Raw genomic sequence first — 23,509 nt, 5'->3', positions numbered from 1 at the left:
TCCAGGTCCTCCAGCAGGCACGTGTGCCGCAGTGGGGTCATCTGCCTAACTGTTCTATTCGACCCCAGCAGTGCAAACATGCTTTTCAGCAATTTCATTGACATATAATTTACAGAACTTAAAACTGACCTGAAAATGTTCCGATCCATACCTTCTTCCTAGGCAAGACCCCCACCCCTAAGAAATTAAGACGATCCCCGAGCTCTGGCATCACTAGAAGATACCAGAGCGCATGCCTGATTCCTGCCATGCTGACGATAACCAACAGGGACCAACCCTTTCTTCCAACCGGAAGTGCAGTACCCAGGAGAATCTTCACAGACAGATCCCTGATCTATCTCTCTCACACCCAGGGAAGAATGGAAGTCAGAACAGACGATCTGTGAGTGTCTGCTGCATGAAGAACATGAGGTGCACACACCTCATCCATGTATGGTTTCACCAGTACTTGACCAACTAATGCCTCTGCGTCCCGCGTCTTGTCAATCGTGGCGTAGGTCCGTAAGCAGTGCCGTATTATATCAACATTGGAAGTCTGAAGACCTTCTAACAGCAGGCCTTCCAGGCTCTGCTGTAACATGGCCGTAATGCCAGCTATACGCTGCAAGAACAAAGAGACAAGTCAAGAAAGCTCCAGGGAGAACAGTTTCTAAAAATTCAAACATATATATATATGATATATATATATATATATAAAGCGAACCTCTTATTCTACCAGAATATATGTAAGATTAAAATAGTAACATTTCCTGGAGAGTAGCAACGAATCTCTTCTCCCCACGATTTCTTTGTAAGTAAATCTTTGCTTCATCAAAGGAACGTTTAGACAATTACCGAAGGACAAAAAGTTATTTTCCTCTTAAGCCACAGAGTAATTCGGACAAGGGTGCATTTAAACCCAGTCAAGGGCTTTGGATAAATGAACTCTGACTACATCATATAATGTGTCAAGTTCCATGGAATTCACAATTAATTTTACTCGTATAGTTTGGAGAATAAGCTTGTGTCTTTACACAAAATCTACATAGCGTGACACGTTGGAAGCAGGGTCCCAAGCAACAGAAACTGAAAGAAAAAATTCAAAGCTAGCTTCAAAATCCTGTAGAGCAGCAATTATCAGGGGCGATGCTGGGTTAAACCAAAATCATCCAGGAAATTCGCAAACAGCAAACTGAAAATCTAAATCAACACTTACCGGTCTTACTTTGTCCAGAAGAGGCATGCCTTTGCTCTGAACAGCATGAAACTGTAGCTGGTTAAATTCTGTGGCAATTCTCTCCAAAATCTGTCCAGTCCAAAGTGGGCTAGTAGAGACAATTGTAGAAATGTAGTTCCCGAAGTTGTTTAATTTCTGAGAGACCACATCACCCGGTTAGCAACGGTGAGACTTTAGCGCCCCCTGTGCTGTAACTTTCTTCACAGTGTTTTTCCAGGGCCCCCCTTACGGAGCTAACGCACCTGCACCCGCGTGCCATCAATTTTCAGGACAAGCTATATGTGCAGCAGGTTCCAGGTGCGGGGGGGGAGGGGTCGTTCCGTAGAAGCATGGACGCTGCCCGACCCCGGCCACAGGAGCTGTTCTAGGTCAGTGTGGGTCCAACTGTGTGTTTCCACCACGTTCCTCAGGCTCTCCAATTCGTGACCTTCTTCATCTCTAGCCCCCTTCTCTCTCTCTGGCCCTATCCTATCATTCATACATGAATCCTCTTCTTCTCCGCCTGCCTCATTCTCCCTCCCTCTAAAACACCTCTAATTCTTCTGAAGTACCAACCACTGTTTTCTCCTCAATCAAATAAAACTGGCCCTCTAGCAGCAATAAATGAAATACCTCAGAATAGCTGACTTTAATTTTACATTTACCGAACAGTGGAAAGAGCAAGCTCTATGCTCTGGGTGCTAGTGAGAAAACACTCATTGTGAATCTGCCACCAAGTGTAATGAATGCACTTCCCTCCCACCCCACAAACACATTATTATAAAGTGTCAACACTGCTCAAAAGGAAGCTAAAGAGGGCACATACTGCATGGAGCACTGGGTGTTATACGCAAACAATGAATCATGGAACACTACATCAAAAACTAATGATGTAATGTATGGTGATTAACATAACATAATAAAATAAAAAAAAAAGGAAGCTGAATAGTGAAAGAAAAAAAAAAACTATAAAGCCTCCAAAGCACCTCTGGGCTTTTCTGAGGCACCCTACATCTGATGATGAGCAGTGAGGTAGTAAGGGGAAGACCTGCATCATAAGGAAACACAGAATGTATGGAGCCCAGCGGCGGTGCACCCAGTCCTGAAGCATCCGAACTAGTGTGTAGGGAAAGCAAGCGCCTGGCTCAACTGAGCCCGAAGCCTAATCCCTAACTCTACTGACTAACCTCGTGTGCATTTCATATTGATCCTTATCTCAATGTTTCTTGGCCTGGCAAGCATGATGTATTTACTACGCACCGAGGCCACTCCGGCTTTTCCTTACTCTAGGGCTCAGAGCTGCTCTTCTCAAGAAAAAAAATCCTCAAAGGTAATTCTGAGCAAGAGCCAGCAGAACGTCTATCAAAGACAGCACTGCAAGGGGACATGGTTATGGGAACAGAGATCACTGAGGTGTTTCTACCAGAGGAGCCCAGCAGGAATGGCAAACATGGGAACAACACTGGAAGGCAGGCTTCCCAGGGGCCGAACGAGGACACGGCTGGAGGGGTCGTGAGCACTGCCGAGGGCCGTAGCAAAGTGGGGCAGCTGGAGACACACAGGGCCCCCCGGACTGCTCAGAACAGACGCTCACCGAGTCTCTACCAAGTGTGCGGGGCCAGGGGCAGAAGCACGAGTGCAACGGGCTGAAGACACAAACACGGCAGGGACTGACCACTTAGTTACACGCCTTGATATGAAAGGAGGCAGAGACCTCGGACCCGAGAATCGCTTCCTTTGGGATGTCTCCGTTCTTAATCTACATCATCAGAGGTGTGGAGCCTATGGTCTCTAAAGTCCCTTCCAAATCAAAAACCTTAATTCCTAAAATTAAGAAATGCAACATGCCTTTAAAGGATGACCAAGCCTTTGAACTATGGGCCCATTCAATTTGGATTTGGTTGGTTGGTTTTGCAGCAGTTTATCCAATATTACTCATGGAAAAATATTACAGCTATCAATGTGATTTTAAGAAAAGCCCGTTAGACCGAAATTTGACCCGTATGAGGGCCTGTGTATGCCAGGTACGGCTGAGTGTATCTCAGTGGTCGAGACAAGCCTGCAGGTGGAGTGACTGTTAGCTTTACATTACAGAGGACACAGGGCACCGGGCGACCTTGACTCACGTGGCCCAGCTGCTACATGCAGGACAAGCCTGTGTTCTCCCCACTGCACCATACTGCATCCCACTGGCCTTAACACGATCTAATAACTCATTTTCTGAGTCACTCATCTACGTGGCTGATCGGAAATTCACACCAGGAAGGGAATAAGACAGTCACAGTATAACAAAGAGAGCCATCATCTTTGTCTCATTTCATACGCTTTTTCTTTCCTGTTTATAAATTTCAACTAAACGTGTCGTATACTGTTTCATAATGATATAATGTTGATAATGTTGTAATACTCTGGGCATGTCTACAAAAAAAAATCTAAGAAAGATGAATGGGACACCTTGAAGATCAACAGGATTTTGCTAGTCCTCAGGGAAGGTAATTCCAAATATAAAAATTTTCCACTGGAAGCACACTGCCTCTGACCCCCTGAAAGGTGACGTGTTGGGAACTGTGGCCTATAACCAAAGGGTTTATAGGGACATATTATAAACTTTACCATTTTATGCGCTCCACTCTCCTGGAGCTACATACAAAAACACTAAGGCACAGACCTGGATTTTCTTCTTGTTCAGAAATGAATTCTAACTAAAAAAAAACCCCAAATTAGACTGGATGTCAAGTATTAATTTTTGTGCTACTTAGTAAAAAAAATGCTTACCTGCTTGCTTCTAGTGCAGAGGTTTCTTTAGAACTTTGAGAATTTAAGATTTTTTCAATTTTTTCAACTGATCGAATAACTTGTATAAGCCTCAACACACACATCTATAAAAATAAAAATTAAGCAAACAAAAAAAGTTACCATCTTTAACCTTAATCATCTTTATTTCCCATGCTAAATGCAGGAAAATATAAAACCAAAAGTCAACTCTGAATATATAGAGCATCCTACATTTTGGATATTTCTACAAAACACGGAATTCTCAAGAATGCAAATCTTAATTCTGGCTTTCTAGAACAGCCTATTTCAATATTCTATTGCAAGTTTATAGAAAAAAAAAAAAACCCTAGACTTTTGCTTTCTCATATTCTGTACTCTTATTTCTTCTTTTTCCCATCCTGAATCTCTCTATGAGCACTCCATTTCTTTTCTATTTTTTTTTATTTGAGAGACAGAGTGTGTGTGCACGTGCGGGGCGAGGGGCAGACGGAGAGAGAGAATCTCAAGCAGACATCCTGCTGGGCACAGAGCCCAGTGTGGGGCTCGATCTCACGACCCTGAGATCATGACCTGAGCCGAAATCAAGAGTTGGACATTTAACCAACTGAGCCACCCAGGCACCCCTCCATTTATTTTCATATAGCCCTTTATTCATGTTTTAATTTTAGCTTCTGATCATATTTACCCTCTCAGTCTACATGTGCATATACCTATATGCAAGCGTCAATTCATTAAAGACCTTTTACACTACAAATATTACCAAAGAGGTTGAGGGACATTATGAAAACTCTCATCCTTAAAAGAACAAAAAAATACGAAGTCATCCATTCAACAAATAGGTACTGAACACCCCCTGGGAGCTGGACATTCTTCCTGACAGTGGGGACATTAAGTGAATAAAACAAGAAAAATGCCCTGCTCTCATGAAGCTTATCATTTTGTCTGGAAAAGCACTACATGAGTTCTTTGGACAAAAGCTGAGAGGAGTCTAAAGGAGAATTAAACAGAAGGTCTCTCAAATAGGCTTCTCCCCCTTGAGATTTTAACAAATATGCTAATAAATACACATAGAAAACACTGTATAGAGCAGCAGGCTAGAGTTAGAAGTCTGGGATCCCAATGCCCACTGTGCCCTTACATCATTATGATCATGAATAAAATCGGGGACACATGAATAAAATAGGCGATGGGCACTAAGGAGCACGCTCCTGGGGGTGAGCACCATGGATGTACGGAGCTGTGCCTGTCTTGCACACCTGAAACTAACACAGCACAAACTAACACACCTGAAACTAACACAACTAAGGAATTAGAAAAAATAAAAGAAAAGTTAACACCCGAACATAAAGAAAACAAAATCAGAAAATAAAATGAAAACCCAGGACCACTGAACAATAAAGGCAATGCATGCAGAGGTATATGTAAAGGAGGGAAACAAAAAAAGAAACAAACATGGCAGAATGAGAGAGCAACATACTGCTTTTTCTAAAACAACAAACCTGCAGAATGCTGAGTTTACTTTAGAAAGCCCACTTCTATCCTACTCTCTAAAACAGGCATATTTTCTTTACAGGGGCGCTGAAAATTTATATGGTGGTTAAATTGTCAAATGCTTCACCGACAACAGTTATTACTGTTTCTTGTTCTGGAAAAAGTGAGTGATCTTGAGACCACGTGGGTAACTCTAAAATTCTTATTATTTCAAGTAGATAATGTGACATTATAACGCGTACAACGCACATGCACAAGAGCTTTGGAAAAAAGTTGAATAGTGTTGACAAGTATGAGGAGACGAGAGGCATGCAGCGTAAGAAATCTAATGGAGGATACCTTTTTCTTCCTTATGTCCTCTTGTTTACACATTCGTTCATCTACTGCCCGAATTCCTTCACTGACAGAGGACCTGAGACTCTTTAAAAGAACAATAAAGCAAATGAATTGTAGAAATTGTTTTGTCACATTATCAAGTTTATAAATCTCATTCAATTCCACAGAACTTAATACCTGCACACCAGTACTATGCAGATACTGACAAAAATACGAAATACCAGACAATCGCTATTGAGGGTACTCATGATTTGGGGGCAAAATGACACAAAGTCAGGGTCGCACGGGCAGAAAAACAATAATACATATAGAGTGAAAGTCATGGAGGGGTCAGGGTGGAGAATGGATAATCTGAAGCAAGGTACAGGAGAGTCTCGAAATGGGATGGGGCTCAAAGCGGACTCTGAAAGCCTGTTTGCTGCCGAGGTCAGGAAGGGAAGTTGAGAAGATGTAAGTGCATACGCAATTCAGGGTCAGGGTCGGACGGGCACACAGCCATGTGCACTGCAGGCTTCCTTCTGGAGAGAAGTACAAATAGGAAGGGAGGATCAACTTAGGAGGACTTCACTCAGATGAGGTCTTTAGATTCTGCACATTTTGGAGAACTAAAGAATGTTGAAGCACTGATGCATCATGACGAAATGTTGTTTTGGAAATATTAGGAATCAAAAAATAAGAACAGAAGGCCAGAAAAAGGGAGAAAGCGCATAGGTGGAGAAACATGTCCAGAAGCTAATGAATGAAGGCAAGTATAAATAATTAGGAATTAGGGCCAAAACAAAGGTTAATGGAAACAACTAGAATAAAGTGGACATATCACAAAACTTCTACAGGAAGGTGAATTAATTCATTCCATCAACATTAGGAAATACCTCCTGGACGTCAGTATTGTGGTAGCCCATGGGGATACAGTGAAGAAGAGAGAAACAGTCGTATCCCTCAGTGGTCTTAGAATCTCACAAAGTAGCTTCATGAGTTGGGACCAGAAAGGCAGGTCAGGCCTGTGGCTATAAAGACAGGCCGTGGAAAAGGGATGGGATACGGTGCTGGCAGGGGGCGAGGCTGGAGGGGAGCCTGTGCGAGCCGCGCAGCAGTCAGCAGAGCAAATCTGCCTCTAGGGAGGGGGTTTCGAGAGGCCAAAGGAAGGCTGGGCTCAGGAAACAGCACCGCTACAAGGCTGCGGGAGGAAGAGGCACACCAAGAAGGAGGCGGGAGAGCCACACAGCAGCTGGTGTGGAATCCAACAGCGGACCACAAAAATCACTCTTCTGTCCCAAGGACAAGTACCTTAATAAGATTTTGTAAAATTCAAACAAGACATAAACAATGGCAAGTATTGGCTGGCTCAAGGCACAGCTCAAGATTTACCTCTTTCACAAATTCTTTCCTGCCCACCCCTCCCATGGGGCTTCTCAGCACCGACATTTCTGTTACTCTGCATTTTCTCGGCTCTAACCATGCACGGTGTCTTCCCTTAAATTATCTTCTACTTATATTCTCTCCTTAGGTTGCAGGCACTGTCTTAGGGGCTAGATGCACAAGGCCACTCAAGCTAGAGGAGACACACAAGGAAGGATGGTGTCGTGCACCAAGTTTACGACAGTGCATCAGAACGGACGGCGGCTGAAAGTCAGGGCACCAGACACGGATGGGGGGAGGTGGGGAGGACAGGGCAGCACAGTTTTCCGTTGGAAGTGATGCCAAAACTCCCCCTCCACTGTTCAGCCAGGCGGAGTTCCTATTCCCAATGGCTTAGAGGTGGGGAGTCTCATTCCCACAGCAGAGATTTTCTGAGCAAAACATTAAAATGTAATATTTATTAGGTATTACATTATATTTATATTATCCTTCAGCTACATTAGGGATTACATAGCTTTCGTATACCAGTCTAGGAACCTAACCGCATGTAAATTACCCGGGGGGAGGGGCGGGGAGGGGGAGGGAGTGGGAGGGGAATACTTACAAGATTAAAAATTGTTAAAATACAAGTCATTCATAAGTTGGAAACCACTTACATATGAGCAAAGTGGCATAATAAGCTGAATTTGGAAATACGCTTCCTCTCCCCTGACATTTTAAGGCTGTCTACTCTGAGAATCTGTCTTCTTCAAATCGAACATATTTTTCAGGTTGTAATAGCATATGCAAAAATAGAAAATCATTTACAACTTTTCTGAAGGTGAATACTATAATCATGAACCATTAAAAAACAACCACCACCACCACCAACCTAACAGATGAAAGGAATTCTTGGAGAAAAGCCAACAAGGCCAACATGTTTCACAGTAGATTGTTTTATATCATTTGGGGACTTACCAGAACTTCTTCCCGTAACTGTCCCAAAGGCACAGAAAGCTGATTGAGGGCTTTGTCCATGCCGACCTAAAGGCAAAATCAGGTTGGCACAAACACATCACAATCAGGAGTAATAGTGACGTATCTGTTTAATGATCAAAGCAGTACCAGGCTTAAGTTATTTTTTTGGTACAACCATATTTTGCTAAGTAACTAGCTAAACAACAGAAATGTTATTTTGCCATTAACGTTGCTCACAGAATATGAAAAAAATCGGTTGATACACATGAAACTATAAAAATAAGGGAAGTCATGATAAATGAAAGCCTCCTTAGGAACAATTTGCCTTTAGATAACATTTTAAATGAATGTGAAAAATTTTCACGGAAGGTGAACAGCTCTCTGTCTGTAATTTATGATACTCAGGCAGCTGATGTGAAAGTCTGATGGGCTATGTCTCTCCTAAACATTATTATAACCCTTGAGAAAAATTCAAATTAAAAAGAACAGAAATGAAATTTTCTAGGTTTCTAATCCTACTGGAACTTTTATCTTAGTGGTATATTTCCCCAAAGCAACTATACCTCATTAATTTTAATGCTTCTTGAAATTCCCATGGAGCTGCTACTTTCTGTGCTTCTCTGGACAGATTTAAAACAAAATGAAACATCAACAAGGAGACTTTTCTGCCAGGTAGTAAAACTCAACATTTCTAAATGGTTTTTACAAACAACTGATATGCTCATTACAAATCATTCTTACGTTTTTATAAAACCAAACCTTCTAAATATCAATATTGGCCAATGTTCCCTCAACCTAGCTCTGGCTAATACATATACCTGGGAGTAAATTAAACATTTCTTTAAGAGTAGTTGATATTTGCTCCTGCAAATTAGTCTAAACCAAGGAAGATTTCAGGGTAATCACTTAGCAACTAACAAAACAACCACTCAGTTATTATTATCCTTTACTTCTCACTATTGACTTAAGAATTCAAAACATAATTAAGCTAAAGCAGCCTTAAATGAATAAAAACTAAAACCAAAAAAATGTATTCTAAAAAGTTTAGTTATTTTATTAATGAGATTGGCAATGTCTTCAAGTTTCTGGCGGGGGGGGCGGGCATCAACTGAAAGGTTTCTAAAAACACTGTGCACTTTAAATAAGTATGAATGAGAAAGTGTGTCTGTGTGTGTGTAGGACTTGTGAATTTCAGTTTACCAAGTTTGTGGAAAGGTTGACAAAATCTGCATAATCCTTGTTGATGAGCTCGACCATGGCTGTTTTAAGAAGTTTATAGTAGAGTTCCAGATCTCCTCTCAGTTCCTCCAGCTGGACACGCTTCCTACAGTCAGACACAAAATGATCGACATCGAAATCTTCCTGAAAATCAAACCAGAAAAAAAAAATGATTGCACTGATATCACATTTCCCATATAAAAATAAAATCAGAGAAAGAATAAGAGAGAAACGCCATTCTATTCATTTAAGAAGCTATATTACTGCAGGGGAAAAGTACCTCTGAGTACACACAGGGACATCAGGGGGTCTGCTCACTTCATAAGGGTTCAGGAAATGGGACCCCTAACCAAAAGCCTTCTCTCCTGTTGCCTAAATTCTACAAGGCATTTTATTTTTTCTTAATTATACATTTCAAACAGGCTCTTCTCAAAACAGAAACAGCTTTTTCTTAATTTTAAAAGTAACAAATGTTCAGTGTCAAACTTTCAACCAACAAAGAATTAATTATATAAAAGAGAGTAAAAAAAAAATCACCCACTCTCTGATGGTCTACAGTTAAGCACTATTAATGTTTTTTTCCCACTATTTAACATTGTGATTCACATCCTTCCAGACTTTGTTTTGGTTTTTCTCTTTATTTTTTATTTTTATTTTTTAAAGATTTTATTTGTTTGAGAGGGAGGGTGGGGGGAGAGAGACAAGAGATTGAAAGAACAAGTGGGAGAAGGGGCAGAGGGAGAAGCAGATTCCCCGCTGAGTCCAGAGCCCAATACAGGGCTTGATCCCAGGACCCTGAAATCATGACCTTAACCGAAGACAGACACTTAACCGACTGAGCCACCCAGGTTCCCTGGTCTTTCTCTTTAAAATATAAATTACTTTTTAAAAAATTGAGATACAATGGACACATGTTAGTTTCAGGTGTACAACATAACAATTCCATATTTTTATCTATTGTGAAATCATCACCATAAGACTAGTTAACATCCATCACCACACATTTTTGTTTTTGTGCTAAGAACTCTTTATAAGTTTTAGCAACTTTCAAATATACAATAATATACAGTGTTATTTGCTACAGTCACATGATGTACATTACATCCCCAGAACTCATCTTATTAACTGGAAGTTTATACCATTTGACCCCTTCATCCATTCCCTCCACACCCCCACCGCCTCTAGCAACCACCAATCTGTTCTCCATGACTTCGTTTTGTTTTATAGATTCCACATAGAAGGGAGATCATACAGTATTTGTCTTTCTCTGTCTGATTTATTTCACTTAGCTATATAATATCCTCAAGGTCCATCCATGTTGTTATAAATGGCAAGACTTCCTTTTTATGGTTGAATAATACTCCATTGTATACACACATGACATTTTCTTTATCCATCGACCCATCGGTGGACACTTAAGTTATTTCCAAGTCTTGGCTGTTGTAAATACTGCAATACTCACTCCCCTGAATATAACTCTTGCTGGCCACTGGAGCCAAGTGATCTAGAAGTACTCCCTAGGTAGCAAATGCAAAACTTGGGGCATCATATGAGCATACAAGCTCCTTTCCAGGAGATACCAGCGAGCAGGAGCGAGGGAGAGGGAGAGTGCAAAGACGGCACCTGCCGGCTCCATCTTTGGAGAATACCTTACTAGGCCCCCAGATGCATGTTAAATTAGATGCCTGTCCCTCAGGGCTTAGAGATAAGCAAATGAGCCTCTTTTACAGAAAGGCTGAACACTGCTTCTGTGCTGAGTTCTGAGGTGGTTGAGTCCACTCACGCAACTGCTTTAAGAACTGTTTCTCGGTTTGCTATAGCCTTGTGGGTCTCATGCATGCAAGCCCTGATGGCTGTCAAAGCTAGATGTTGTGGGGTCTTGTCTCTCAGATGCACGTCTTAAAAGTTGGGGCATCAGATGTGGGGTTCAAACCCTTTGCTCCTCAGGGAGAAGCTTGGGGTTGTGAGTACCCTCCCAATCGTGGGTCGCTGTGCCAGGGGTGGGGTATATGGCAGGATTGAATCTCACTTCAATGTAGGTTTTTTTCTTATTCACCTAATGTGTAGGACTCACTCAGCTAGTTTGAGGGTTTTTTTCCAGAGGAAAATTTTCCATATGGAGCTATAGATTCAGTGTATCCGTCGGAAGAGATGAGTTCAAGATCCTCCTATGCCACCATCTTGAATGGAAACCCCAGACCTTCTCTATGTGTGTACACACACGTATGTACACACACACACACACACACACACACACACAGAAGCTTAATACTCATGCTCTTCTAAACTGCTATTTTCCATCTAAAAATACAACTTCAATGTCTTTTCATAAAACACATTTCTATTAATATTTTATGTGGATGTTGAGTGTTCCATTGAGCAGATGTTCCAAATCTTGCATAATCAATTTCCAAGTATTGGTCTCACAGGATTAGCTATGCTCTGTTTCCCCTCTGGAACACTGTGATGCCCCTGGTAGGCTAATATGCTTAGAGGCAGCAAATTACTATCTACTTCACCCATGACTTTGCTACTCATTGAGCTGTTTAGTCGACAAGAATCAGACGTGATGATTCCCAAACTAGTTAAGGCCACTTACACTTACTTCATAATTATATAATTTTATTAAACACTATGTAAACCAACAAAATATGAGTGCAAAAAGATCACTGTTCTTATGAAAACTAAGGCAGGTACTTTGGAAAGACCTGATACAAAGAAATCAATAAGAAAATTTGTGCTAAATTAGGTATAGGTGAGATGACCATGTACCAGGTAGGGAGGGGGTGATCACAGGATTCTCATTCAATTCAGTTAAAGAAACTGAAACTGAATGCAAAAAAGACAACATAGAAATCTTTTTCTTAAAGATTGTATTTATTTACTTGAGACAGAGAGAGAGAGCATGAGCAGGGGCAGAGGGAGAGGGAGAAGCAGACCCTGCTGAGCAGGGAGCCTGATGTGGGACTCGATCCCTGAACCCTGAGATCATGACCTGAGCTGAATGCAGATGCTTAACCGACTGAGCCATCCAGGCGCCCCAACAACTTAGAAATCTAATCAGCAGACCAGCTGTCAGAGAATAGAGCCTGGCACTACTTCAACGGAAAATAAATGTACGTGTGTATATATATATATATATACTTTTTTTTCAAATAAAATGCTAAGAACTATATGCACCATTCCTTAAAGAATACTTGTTTAAACTGACTTTCTTAATCAACCAAACGCCAATCCTGATAGTGTCAGAGAAGAGGACTTCATACTAAACCATAATTTCACAGTCATCTACTGAAAACCACCTGCTCTTAAACTGGGGCCAGAATTAGCCTGGACTTTTGTCTCCTGAGACCATCTCAGACAACACCTTACATCATAGTTACGTAGCACATTAGAGAAAGAACATGGGAGCAGGACTCAGCTCATAATCCTGGCCGTGCTACTCACCAGCTGTATGCCTTTAGGTTGATCACTCTGCCAGCCTCAGTTATATATTCCTTGAAGTTCTGAACTTCATGATGGCATTCTAAATTGTGTAACTCAGCCCTACTGAACAAATGCTATTAGTTAATATTAGTATTCAACTTACCATTTATGTATTTGTTCTCAGATAAACAAATGCTGCATAACACAAGACTAAATAACTCGGAACATCTGTGAATACTGGGTTAAGGCAGCTTTTGCTATGACAACAAGCAAGCCCAAACTCACAGTGCCGTAATACAGACACATCTCACTTACCAGGAATGGTTTTACCATAGTGTAGATTTACCAAGTATTTAAAAAGAAAGTATTTACAACCCATACGTTTATGGTCAATTGATTTTTCACAAGGATGCCAAGACCATTTAATGGGGGCAAAAAAACAGTCTTTTCAAGTGCCTCCTACTGGGACAAGTGAATATCTATATGCAAAAGAATGAATTTGGAACACCAACTTCACACACACACACACAAAAATGTAACTCAAAATGGATCAAAGATTTAAATATGAGAGTAAAAGCTGTAACACTCTTAGAGAAAACGGGTGAAAGTCTGTGTGACTTTGGGTTGGGCAAAGCTTTCTTAAATATGATACAAAAAGCATTAAGAAATAATAGATAAACTGAACTTGATCAAAATAAAAACTTGTGTGTGTCAAAGGTCAGTACTGAGAGAATGAAAAGACAACTCACAGAATGGGAGAAAGTGTCTGCAGATCGTTTATCTGACAAGGATCAAATAACCAGAAAATGCAAAGAATTCTTACAACTCAACAATAAAAAGACAAATAACCTAATTCAAAAACAAGCAAAAGACTTTTGAAGAGACATTTCTCCAAAGAAGATACACAGATGGTCAACAGCACATGTAAAGATGTTCAACATCATTAGTCACTGGCGAAATGCGAAATCAAAACCACACTGAGATACCACTTCACACCCACTAGGATGGCTACAGTAAAATAAGAAAAAGAAAAAAAAAAGATGATAAGTGCTGGCAAGAAGGCAGAGAAGCTGGAACCCTCCTATACTGCCGGTGAGAATGTAAAATGGTCCAGCTAATGCGGAACACAGTTCGGCAGTTCCTCAAACAGTTCCACATACAATTACCCAGCAATCCTACATCTAGCGGTATACCCGATAGAACTAACAACAGATGTTCACACCACGACCTGTACATGAATATTCACAGCAGCATTGTTCATAACAGCCAAAGAGGATAAACCCAACGTCCATCAATTGATGAACGGATACTTAAAATGTGGAAGAGCCTCTTACACAGCCATAAAAAGGAATAAAGTACTGTTACATGCTACAACATGAGTGAACGCTGAAAACGTTCTACTCTAAGATTAAAGGAAGCCAGAAGCAAAAGGTCATGTATTATATGATTCCATTTATACGGTATGTTCCAGAATAGGCAAATCCATAAAAACAGAAAGTAGATTCATGACTGCCAGGGAATAAGGGGAGGGGAGAACTGGAACTAATAGGTTGTGATGGAAGTGTTCTGGAATTAGACAGTGGTGACATATGCACCACATACATAGTAAATATACTAAAAACCAGTGAAGAATACACTTTAAAATGGTAAATGTTATGCTTTTGAATTTTATCTCAATGAAAAATGAAACAACTTAAATATCAACAAGTTAAATGGTCAGATACATTAAAAAATCTAAAGTAACACTAATCACAAGAACACTGGAGGAGCTATATGAATTTCAGACAAAGCAGATTTCAGAGCAAGGAAAATTATCAGGCATAAAAAGGAGCATTACATAATGATAAAGATATCAACTGACCAAGAAGACACAATAATCCTTAATGCATATATGCCTAATCAATGAAGGTTAGACAAAACCAAACAGAATTGCAGGGAGAAATAAACAAATCCATCATCATGGCTGGTGACTTCAACACTTCTCCATCAGTAATGGGCAGATCTAGCAGTAGGGCAATAAGGATCTGACAGATCCAGATATTCAGTCAAGACATAGCTCACTCAACACTACCATCAGTTATCAAGACATAGCTCACTCAACACAACATACAACGGACATCCACAGACAACTTAATCCAGTAACAGTGGAATACACATTCTTCTCAAGCTCATATGGAACATTCATCAAGACAGAATAATTCTGGGCCACAAAACACAACAAATTTTTAAAAATAAAAATTATACAAAGTATGTTCTCAGACTACAATGAAATTAAAAATCAGTAACAGAAAGATAGCTGAAAAAGTCCAAAATACATGGAGATTAAATGACATACTTCTAAATATCACATGAGACAAGTCTCAAGCACAATAAGAAGGTATTTTGAACTAAGTGAAAAAATACAACATAGCAAAATGTGTGGGATGCTGCTTAAAGGGAAAATATAGTTTTGAATGCAAATATTAGAAAAGAAAAAAGACTGAAAGTCAATAATCTAAGCTTCCATTTTAGGCAACAAAAAAAACCAAATTAAATCTAAAGTAAGTAGAAAAAAAAATTAGAGCAGAAATCAATGTAAATAAAACCAGGAAATTTTTTAAAAATCAATAAACCCAAAGTCTGGTTCTTTGAAAATATCAATAAAATAAACAAACCCTTAGCCAGGTGAACAAAGAAAAAAAAGTAGAAGACATAAGTTACTAATATCAGATGAAAGAAGGGCTACCACTACCAATACCAATCACTGGTAAATTCAACCAAACATTTATGGAAGAAATACTATACAACTCTCTACAATTTCTTCCAGAAAGTAAAACTAGAAGGAATACTTCCTACCTCGTTCTAGGAAACCACCATTACCCTAATACCAAAACCAATACTGCACGAAAAGAAACTACAAACTAGTATCTCTCATGAACACAGATACAAAAATCTTCAACAAAAATTAGCAAATAAAAACAAACAGTATATTAAAAAATTATACACCAAGATCATGTAGGATTTATTCCAGATATGCAAGTGTGGGTCAACATTAGAAAATCAATGTGATCCATCCCATCAACAGAAAAATCACATGATCATATCAATGGAGGGAGAAAAAAACATTTAACAAAAATCACACCCCTTCATTATAAACCCTCAGGAAACTAGGAAAAGAAAGAGGACTTCCTCAACTTGATAAACAACTTCTACAAAAAACCCACAGCTAACATCGTATTAATACTGAGAAAATAGAAGATGGGGAACAAGGCAAGGATGTCCCTCTTACTACTACTATTATTCAACACTGTACTGGAAATCCAAACTCATGAAATAAGGTAAGAAAAGGAAATAAAAGGCGCACAACTTGGGAAAGAATAAAACTGTTCACAGATGACATGACTGTCTACAGAAAATACAAAGACTTCACACACATACCCTCCTGAAACTAGTCAAGTGATTATAGCAAGTTGCAGGATACACAGTTAATATGTAAAAGTCAACTGCTTTCCAATGACATATCAGATAAAGGGCTAGTATCCAAAATTTATAAAGAACTTACCAAACTCAATGTCCAAAAAAACAAAAAATCCAATCAAGAAATGGGCAGAAGACATGAACAGACCAAAGAAGACATCCAAATGGCCAACAGACACATGAAAAAATGCTCAACATCACTCGGCATCAGGGAAATACAAATCAAAACCACAATGAAATACCACCTCACATTAGTCAGAATGGCTAAAATTAACAACTCGGTAATAACAGATGTTGGCGAGTACACAGAGAAAGGGGAACCCTCTTACACTGTTGGTGGGAATGCAAGCTGGTGTAGCCACTCTGGAAAACAGTATGGATGTTCCTCAAAAAGTTAAAAATAGAACGACCCTACGACCCAGCAATTGCACTACTAGGTGTTTACCCAAAGGATACAAACACAGTGATTTGAAGGGGCACATGCACCCCAATGTTTATAGCAGCAATGTCCGCAATAGTCAAACTTTGGAAAGAGTCCAGATGTCCATCAACAGATGAATGGATAAAAAAGACACACACACACACACACACACACACACACACACACGAATACTACTCAGCCATCAAAAATAATGAAATCTTGCCATTTGTAACAAAATGGAAACTAGAGGGAGAAAGACAAATACCATATGATTTCAGTCACATGTGGAATTTAAGAAACAACAGAGGAATATAAGGGAAGGGAAGGAAAAACAAAAACACATGGGGAGGCAAATCACAAGAGACCCTTAACTACAGGAAACAAACTGAAGGTTGCTGGAGGAGAGGGGAAGGAGGGAGTAACTGGGTGATGGGTATTAAGAAGGGCACTTGTTGGGATGAGCACTGGGTGTTGTATGCAACCGATGAATCACTAAATTCTACCCCTGAAACTAATACTACACTATATGTTAACTAAATTGAATTTAAATAAAAAATTTTTAAAAAGTCAAATGCTTTCGTATATACCAGCAATGTACAAGTGGAACTTGAAATTAAAAACACAAGACCATTTACATTAGCAGACAAAAAAAATTTAAATACTTAGGTACAAATCTAACAAAACATGCAAAAGACCTATATGAGAAAAAGTACAAAATTCTGATGAAAGATAGCAAGGAAAGTAAGATCTAAAATGGAAAGACAGTCCATAATCTTGGATAAGAACACTCAATACTGTTAAGAGGTCGGTTCTTCCCAAATTGCTCTACAGTGCAGTACAATCCCAATCAAAACGCCAGGAAGTTCTTCTGTGGATATCAACAAGTTGATTCTACAGTTTGAATGGGGGGACGCCTGGGTGGCTCAGTCACGCGTCTGCCTTCGGCTCAGGTCATGATCCCAGGGTCCTGGGATCGAGCCCCGCATCGGGCTCCCTGCTCAGCGGGGAGCCTGTTTCTTCCTCTCCCCCTCTGCCTGCCGCTACCCCTGCTTGTGCTCGCGCTCTCTGTCAAATAACTAAATACTTTTTTTTTTTTTTTAAAGAAAAAGGTCTGAAAAGATGCTCAACATTGTATGTCATTAGGGAAATGCAAATTTAAACGAGATACTATTACATATCAGTGAGAATGTCAAAAATCCAAAACAGTAACAGTACCAAATGCTAGCAAGGATGTGGGGCAACAGGAACTCTCATTCACTGTTGGTCAGAAGGCAAAATGGTAGACATTTTGTAAGACAGCTTGGCAGTTTCTCACATAACTGAACACACTCTCACCATAAGATCCAATAATTGTGCTCCTTGGTATTTACCCAAAAGAGCTTAAAACTTATGTCCACATAAAAACCTGCACACAGATGTTTACAGCAGCTTTATTCTCTAAGTGCCAAAACTTGGAAGCAATCCAAATTTCCTTCAGTAGGTGAATAGATACTCTGTGCCACATCCACAAAATGGATTATTCAGCAATTAAAAAAGATGAATTATTAAGCCACAAGACCTGGAAGAACCTTAAATGCATATTGCTAAGTGAAAAACCAGTCTGATTCCAACTATATGGCATTCTGGAAAAGGTAAAAATTAACCAGCATTTTTATTTTTTATTTATATTTTTAAGTCACCTCTACACCCAATGGGGGGGGGGGCTGGAACTCACAACCCCGAGATCAAGAGTCAGATGCCCTAGTGACTGAGCCAGCCAGGTACCCCTGAAAGGGAAAAATTAGACAGTAAAAAGATCCGGGGTTACAGGGGTGAGGGAGGAGGGTGCAAACAGAGGAGAAGAAATGAATAGGTGAGGTACAGGGGTTTTCAAGGCAGTGAAACTAGGTTGTAAGATACTGAAAGTAGGTAAGTAACACTACACATTTGTCAAAACCCACAGAACTATAGACAGAAGAGTAAACCATGGACTTTAGTTAATATTTTATCAATACTGGTTCATCAGTTGTAACAAATGTACCACAACAATGTAAGACATTAATAGGAGATACTGAAATTAGAAGAAAAATAGCTTCTCTTTGTACTCAGGGTTATTTCCTATTTGAACCCAGGTAAAGTACAAATCCCCCAAAAGGCCAGAAGTTGTGAGATCACAAGAGGTGTTGGAATACAGGAAAAGAAATCAGCAAACCAGACAAGTTGCAGGCAATTTAAGTACCATTAACTATCAGAGAAGCAGTGACATCACTCAAAATTAAAACCAAATAGAGTTTAAAAGTTTAGCTACTTTACTAACTAGTTGCATTCAGGGATGGCAAACAAAGACGAATTCAAAATAATTTGGGAATTAATCATTTAAAACTTAACAAAAATCCAAATATTAGTATTTTTAACACTACGAAAACTACATAGAATTTTGGAAAGATCAAAGTTCTCTAAGCCGCCAAGAAGTAAAACACTCCCCGCCAAATACATGGACTTATAAAATCACTGCATACTATCTCCACAACAGAACCAGAATCCCCCTGGCACCATCACGCTGTATCTGTAATTATGCGAAGTACTAAGAGGGCACATGAAATTTATGATCTCTGCCCTAAAACATGTCCCATTTCATTGAGACAAAAAAACAAAATAGTCAAGCATTAACCTGCACACTACATAGGGGTTGAAAGACATAAAAAGTTAGTGTGAGCTCGTGTGTGTGTGTGTTTCCAACCATTCTTGAAGACCAATGGACAAAAGAGATGAGTAAATGTCCCTGTATATCCCTTAAATATTACGTAAGTATTTATCATGCAACTCCAGCTCTGCTTTAAGACCTGGGGACACAGTCATGAAAAGGAAAGACAAGGTCTCTGCTCTTAAGGAGCATATATTCTAATGCAGAAATGAGAAAAGAAACATGTAAGCAAATAAACATGATATTAATGAATAGTGATCAAAGCTAAAAAGAAAACAGGACACCATAAAGGTGAGTGACAAAGGGGATGTACTTTAACTTGGATGACCAGGAAAGACACTTATAGAACAATGATATCTGAGTTGAGATTCAAATGACACAAAGGAGCTAGCCGTGGGAAGTGTGGGGAAGAATGCCCCTGCCTGAGGGATCAGCATGTGTGCAAAAATGTCCCTGGAGCTCTTCCCTCCCGCCCCTGCCCTCAAATCTCTCACCCAGGTAGGTGGTGACATAATCTAGGACTTGTGTCTCCCAAAACTCATTCTAAATCTTTATTTGGCGACTAAATTATTCAAGCTTGAGAAATTAAAAAACATATGCTAATGAGTTCTTCCCACCATCTACAGAGAGATCATCTTAAAAGTATCATGAAATAGTAACACTGAAATTCTAAGGTACTTCTAACATTTTAATCAATTTTGTATCTAACTCCTTTGCTGAATTTATATACCTTTTGACATACTTATGAAGAGACAAAGAAAACCTATATTCTGTAAATTTATTCATCCATCTAACAAATATTTGAGCACCTAATTACACTCTGTTCCAGCTGATTTCTTCTCTTTATCTCTCCTTTTCCCCTCAATTTAACACCAATCATAATCTACACAGGCTTTTAGTTTGCTTTCCCAATTTAATTTCTTGAGCTATTAAGTGGAATTATCCACTTCCAGAGTTCTCAACACTGGTTGCACATTAGAATCACCTGAGGAACTTTAAAACAAAAAGCCCAAGGGGCACTTGGCTGGTTCAGTCAGTGGAGTGTGCAGCTCTTGATCTCGAGGTTGTGAGTTCAAGTCCCACGTTGTGTGTAGAGATTACTTAAAAATAAAATCTTAAAAAAAAAAAAAGAAAAAGCCCAAGCCCTAGTTTGTGATTAATTTGTTTAAATGTTTCAAGAAATTTGATGCTAAATGCTATAAGACTAGTTAAATAACAAAAAGATATATTTACATAATGCTTCTTGCTCTCAAATTTTGAACAAAGAAATTACTAATAATCAGTAACTCAGTAAGCCAACATTTTATTCAGATGGTAAGTTTTATAATATTACGAAGAGTGAATTAGGAAATCAAAAGCAAGGAGAAACAAGTGTGGCATGAACATGGGGAAGCAAAAGAAAACAAGAAAGTATGTGACCATGAAGCAAATGCTTAGCTCCGAGATCAGAGGCTTAAAGAGAAGGACAGATTAAAACCTAAAAAGAAAGAAAAGATCCCAGCTCACTCAAGGAAAGAGAAGTCCCCCAACACCCTTCCTGTTTCTTCCTCCAATATAAACACACAGCTGGGCCACCTTACCACATCCTGGTTAATACCGACTTTATCAACTTTTCCATTAAAGCCAAACTTGACCTGGTACAGTCAATGATGGACGGTCTGTATGCCAAGTGTATCTGTTGTATAACTGCCTGTGTAATGGTTGAAACTGAGAAACTGGGTAAAAGTATCCACTGGCTCTAAGGATTGCCAAGGATCCAAGATTCAATTACCACATACACACAAGGGAACCTACACAGATGACTGCTTAGTACAGAAGTAATTCAGAGTAATTCAGTTACATTGTGGCATCAGTTGACCCAGATCCAGAAGATCCCTGGAGTTCCCATCATGGACATTTCTAACTATAGGTACAACACTGAGTGAATGCCTGATGATGATGGAGCCCCTCGGTTCTAATTCTTAATAGAGTTCCTCAGCCTTCCTTTACCGACTTTTTCTGTTGCCAGTTCATACAAGCAATATGCTATCGCATGAATTATTCTACTTAACCATCTCCTGTTAGGAGCTATGGTTAAATACACTCACTTTTTGATGTTCTGAAACTGATATTTTTGTATCACTTTAAATTTTGTTGCATCTTTTTATAAATCAGATGATCGCTCACATAAAAAAAAAAAAAAGAAAGGAAAATCAAAAGCGTGGACAACAAAAAAACACTTCTTTTTGCCGGAACCTCTTCTTACCAAGTGCCAATCAGATAACCTTTGTCTGGTGTTACATTTCCTCTATCAACAAGGAAAGTATTTCACATAAGAAAATTTCTCTATAAAATGAGATGTAGCCTTACATTCCACGTTTGGCTAATTCGAATTTTATTATGATGTCTGTCTCAAACCGACGCGGAAGAGAATGGGATCTTGTCATCAAGACGTGGCATCAAACTAAGCACCTACAGGGTAAGCACTCAGCTCCTGTGACACAAAGGGGGCTCCCGGGGGTGGGGGACCCTGGGCAACAGCGGCTGACCTGCCTGCCCGCTGCCATCTGCCACCGTCACTCTTCCCTCTTCCTCCTGTCAGCCACCGTCTCTGGCTGCCATCAACAAGGTCCACCTCAAACAGCCACCTCAAACAGCCACCTTTCCCGTTTACTGTAGCTAAGCCACAGGCCGAGAGTCCAGATCACCAGCTCTGTCGAAATTTCTTCTACGGTAGGAGGCGCCCTGTTGGTGAAATGCAGGCACGAAGGCATACGGACATTGTGCCATCTTGTGGGCTGTTCTTAATATTCTGATTATCCCGCTTCCCCAAGTTCCCACCTGCGGCCTCTGGAAAGGAACATGTTACAGTATGATTCCCAAGGACTGATGCACAGGGGTCAGGAGATCAGGCCTGTGATTCGCGCCAACTAGCTGTGCGACTTTAGAGGAAGTCATGACACCTCAGACCTCAGTTTCCTTATCTATAAACCAGAAAAATGGACTACCGTCTTTTTTTCACAGAAGAGCCCGCAAAGATCATGTAGATAAGCACCACCTCATTACACTAACAAGCAAATAGAAGCCCGGAGGCGAGTGACTTGCCCTAAGTCACACACAGGCGGACGCAGAGCTGAAGGCGGGACCCACAGCCACAGGTCACAGCTAATCACCCGCACAATACAAAGAGATCTGAGCAGCTAGTCATTTTTTCCCCTTTTCCATTTTGTCCGTTATTAGAATGCATGCTCCTTGAGAACAAGGACATGCCGGACACACTTCCTGTTTCAAAATTCCCAATTCACCCAATTAGAAAAGGGAGGAGCCTCGATGACTTACTCCCCACCGGTTCTTTAACCTATGGTACATGCTTACAGTCACCATAAGGAGGGCTCCCGATTTCACTTCTCATGAAAAAGGTATTGTGTGCCTACCCAGGGTGCCAATGAAGCTGGGGGTTCAGGACAGGAGCTGATGCAGAGACGTTCAAAGGAGGCAGACTCTGGCTCAGCACAGAAACAAACTGTCTACTAATAAAACGACCCCACAGGGGACTGAGTCTCTTTGAAATATGTTCAAATGTGTTGGAAAATATTTTTTCAAGAGCCAGTGGACTGACTAGTCACCTGTTACCTACAAGAGTGCCCTGCCTGCAGTGTAGACCACGAGCCAGAAAAAGACAAGGAAGGTGCAAGGAGACTGGGTAAGAAGCCTCTATGGCAGGATGGTGAGAGAGCACTGTGAAGGTAGGAGAACAGATGGAGAGAAGTAGATGGATTCAAGAGGTATTTAGGAAGCGAAATCTACAGGACTTGGTAACAGACTAGATTTTGGAAATGTGACAGAGGAGTTGACTTCCAGTTTCCCAACTCCCAACTAGATGGATGGTGAAAGTGTTTACTGAGATAGGCAATAGAACAAGAAAGCTGGTTTTCAGGGGAGGAGGTGCTCATGAATTCAGTCTTGAACATGATGAGTTTGAGAGGCCACAGACATATCCAAGAAGAAATGTCAGCAAGTTCAATATATAGGATTGGTGCTCAGGAGGCATTTGGGCCAGAGATAGGAATCTGCCTCACCTGCCTATAGGTGGTCATGAAGCTGCATGAAGGGTCATCTAGGGAAAGGAGAGAGCACATGGCTGAGCCCATACCCAGCCATTAAATGGCTACCAGGAGGAGCATGATTATGCATAGAAGACACACCAGAGAGG

The 23,509-nt window shown here is 40.2% G+C and overlaps 1 protein-coding gene and 1 pseudogene across 4 annotated transcripts in view; one reads left to right on the top strand and one right to left on the bottom strand.

The window, feature by feature from the left end:
* COG2 (component of oligomeric golgi complex 2) overlaps window positions 1-23,509 on the bottom strand; it is a 49,869-nt gene that overhangs the window by 23,393 nt on the left and 2,967 nt on the right. For all 4 annotated transcript variants that reach the window (XM_036106966.2, XM_036106965.2, XM_036106967.2 and 1 more), the window contains exons 2-7: window positions 9,314-9,475; window positions 8,114-8,179; window positions 5,801-5,881; window positions 3,971-4,074; window positions 1,196-1,304; window positions 422-601 (exon numbers count right to left, since the gene is read on the bottom strand). In XM_036106966.2, the coding sequence (XP_035962859.1) occupies window positions 422-601; window positions 1,196-1,304; window positions 3,971-4,074; window positions 5,801-5,881; window positions 8,114-8,179; window positions 9,314-9,475 (702 nt within the window). The remainder of the gene's footprint in view (window positions 1-421; window positions 602-1,195; window positions 1,305-3,970; window positions 4,075-5,800; window positions 5,882-8,113; window positions 8,180-9,313; window positions 9,476-23,509) is intronic.
* LOC118544990 (rRNA-processing protein FCF1 homolog pseudogene) lies at window positions 20,702-21,275 on the top strand (annotated as a pseudogene).

This window comes from Halichoerus grypus, chromosome 7 (assembly GCF_964656455.1).
Source record: "Halichoerus grypus chromosome 7, mHalGry1.hap1.1, whole genome shotgun sequence".
NCBI classification, from domain to species: Eukaryota; Metazoa; Chordata; class Mammalia; order Carnivora; family Phocidae; genus Halichoerus; species Halichoerus grypus.
Note: the sequence above shows the minus strand (reverse complement) of the source record. Positions and strands in the feature narration are given on the sequence as shown.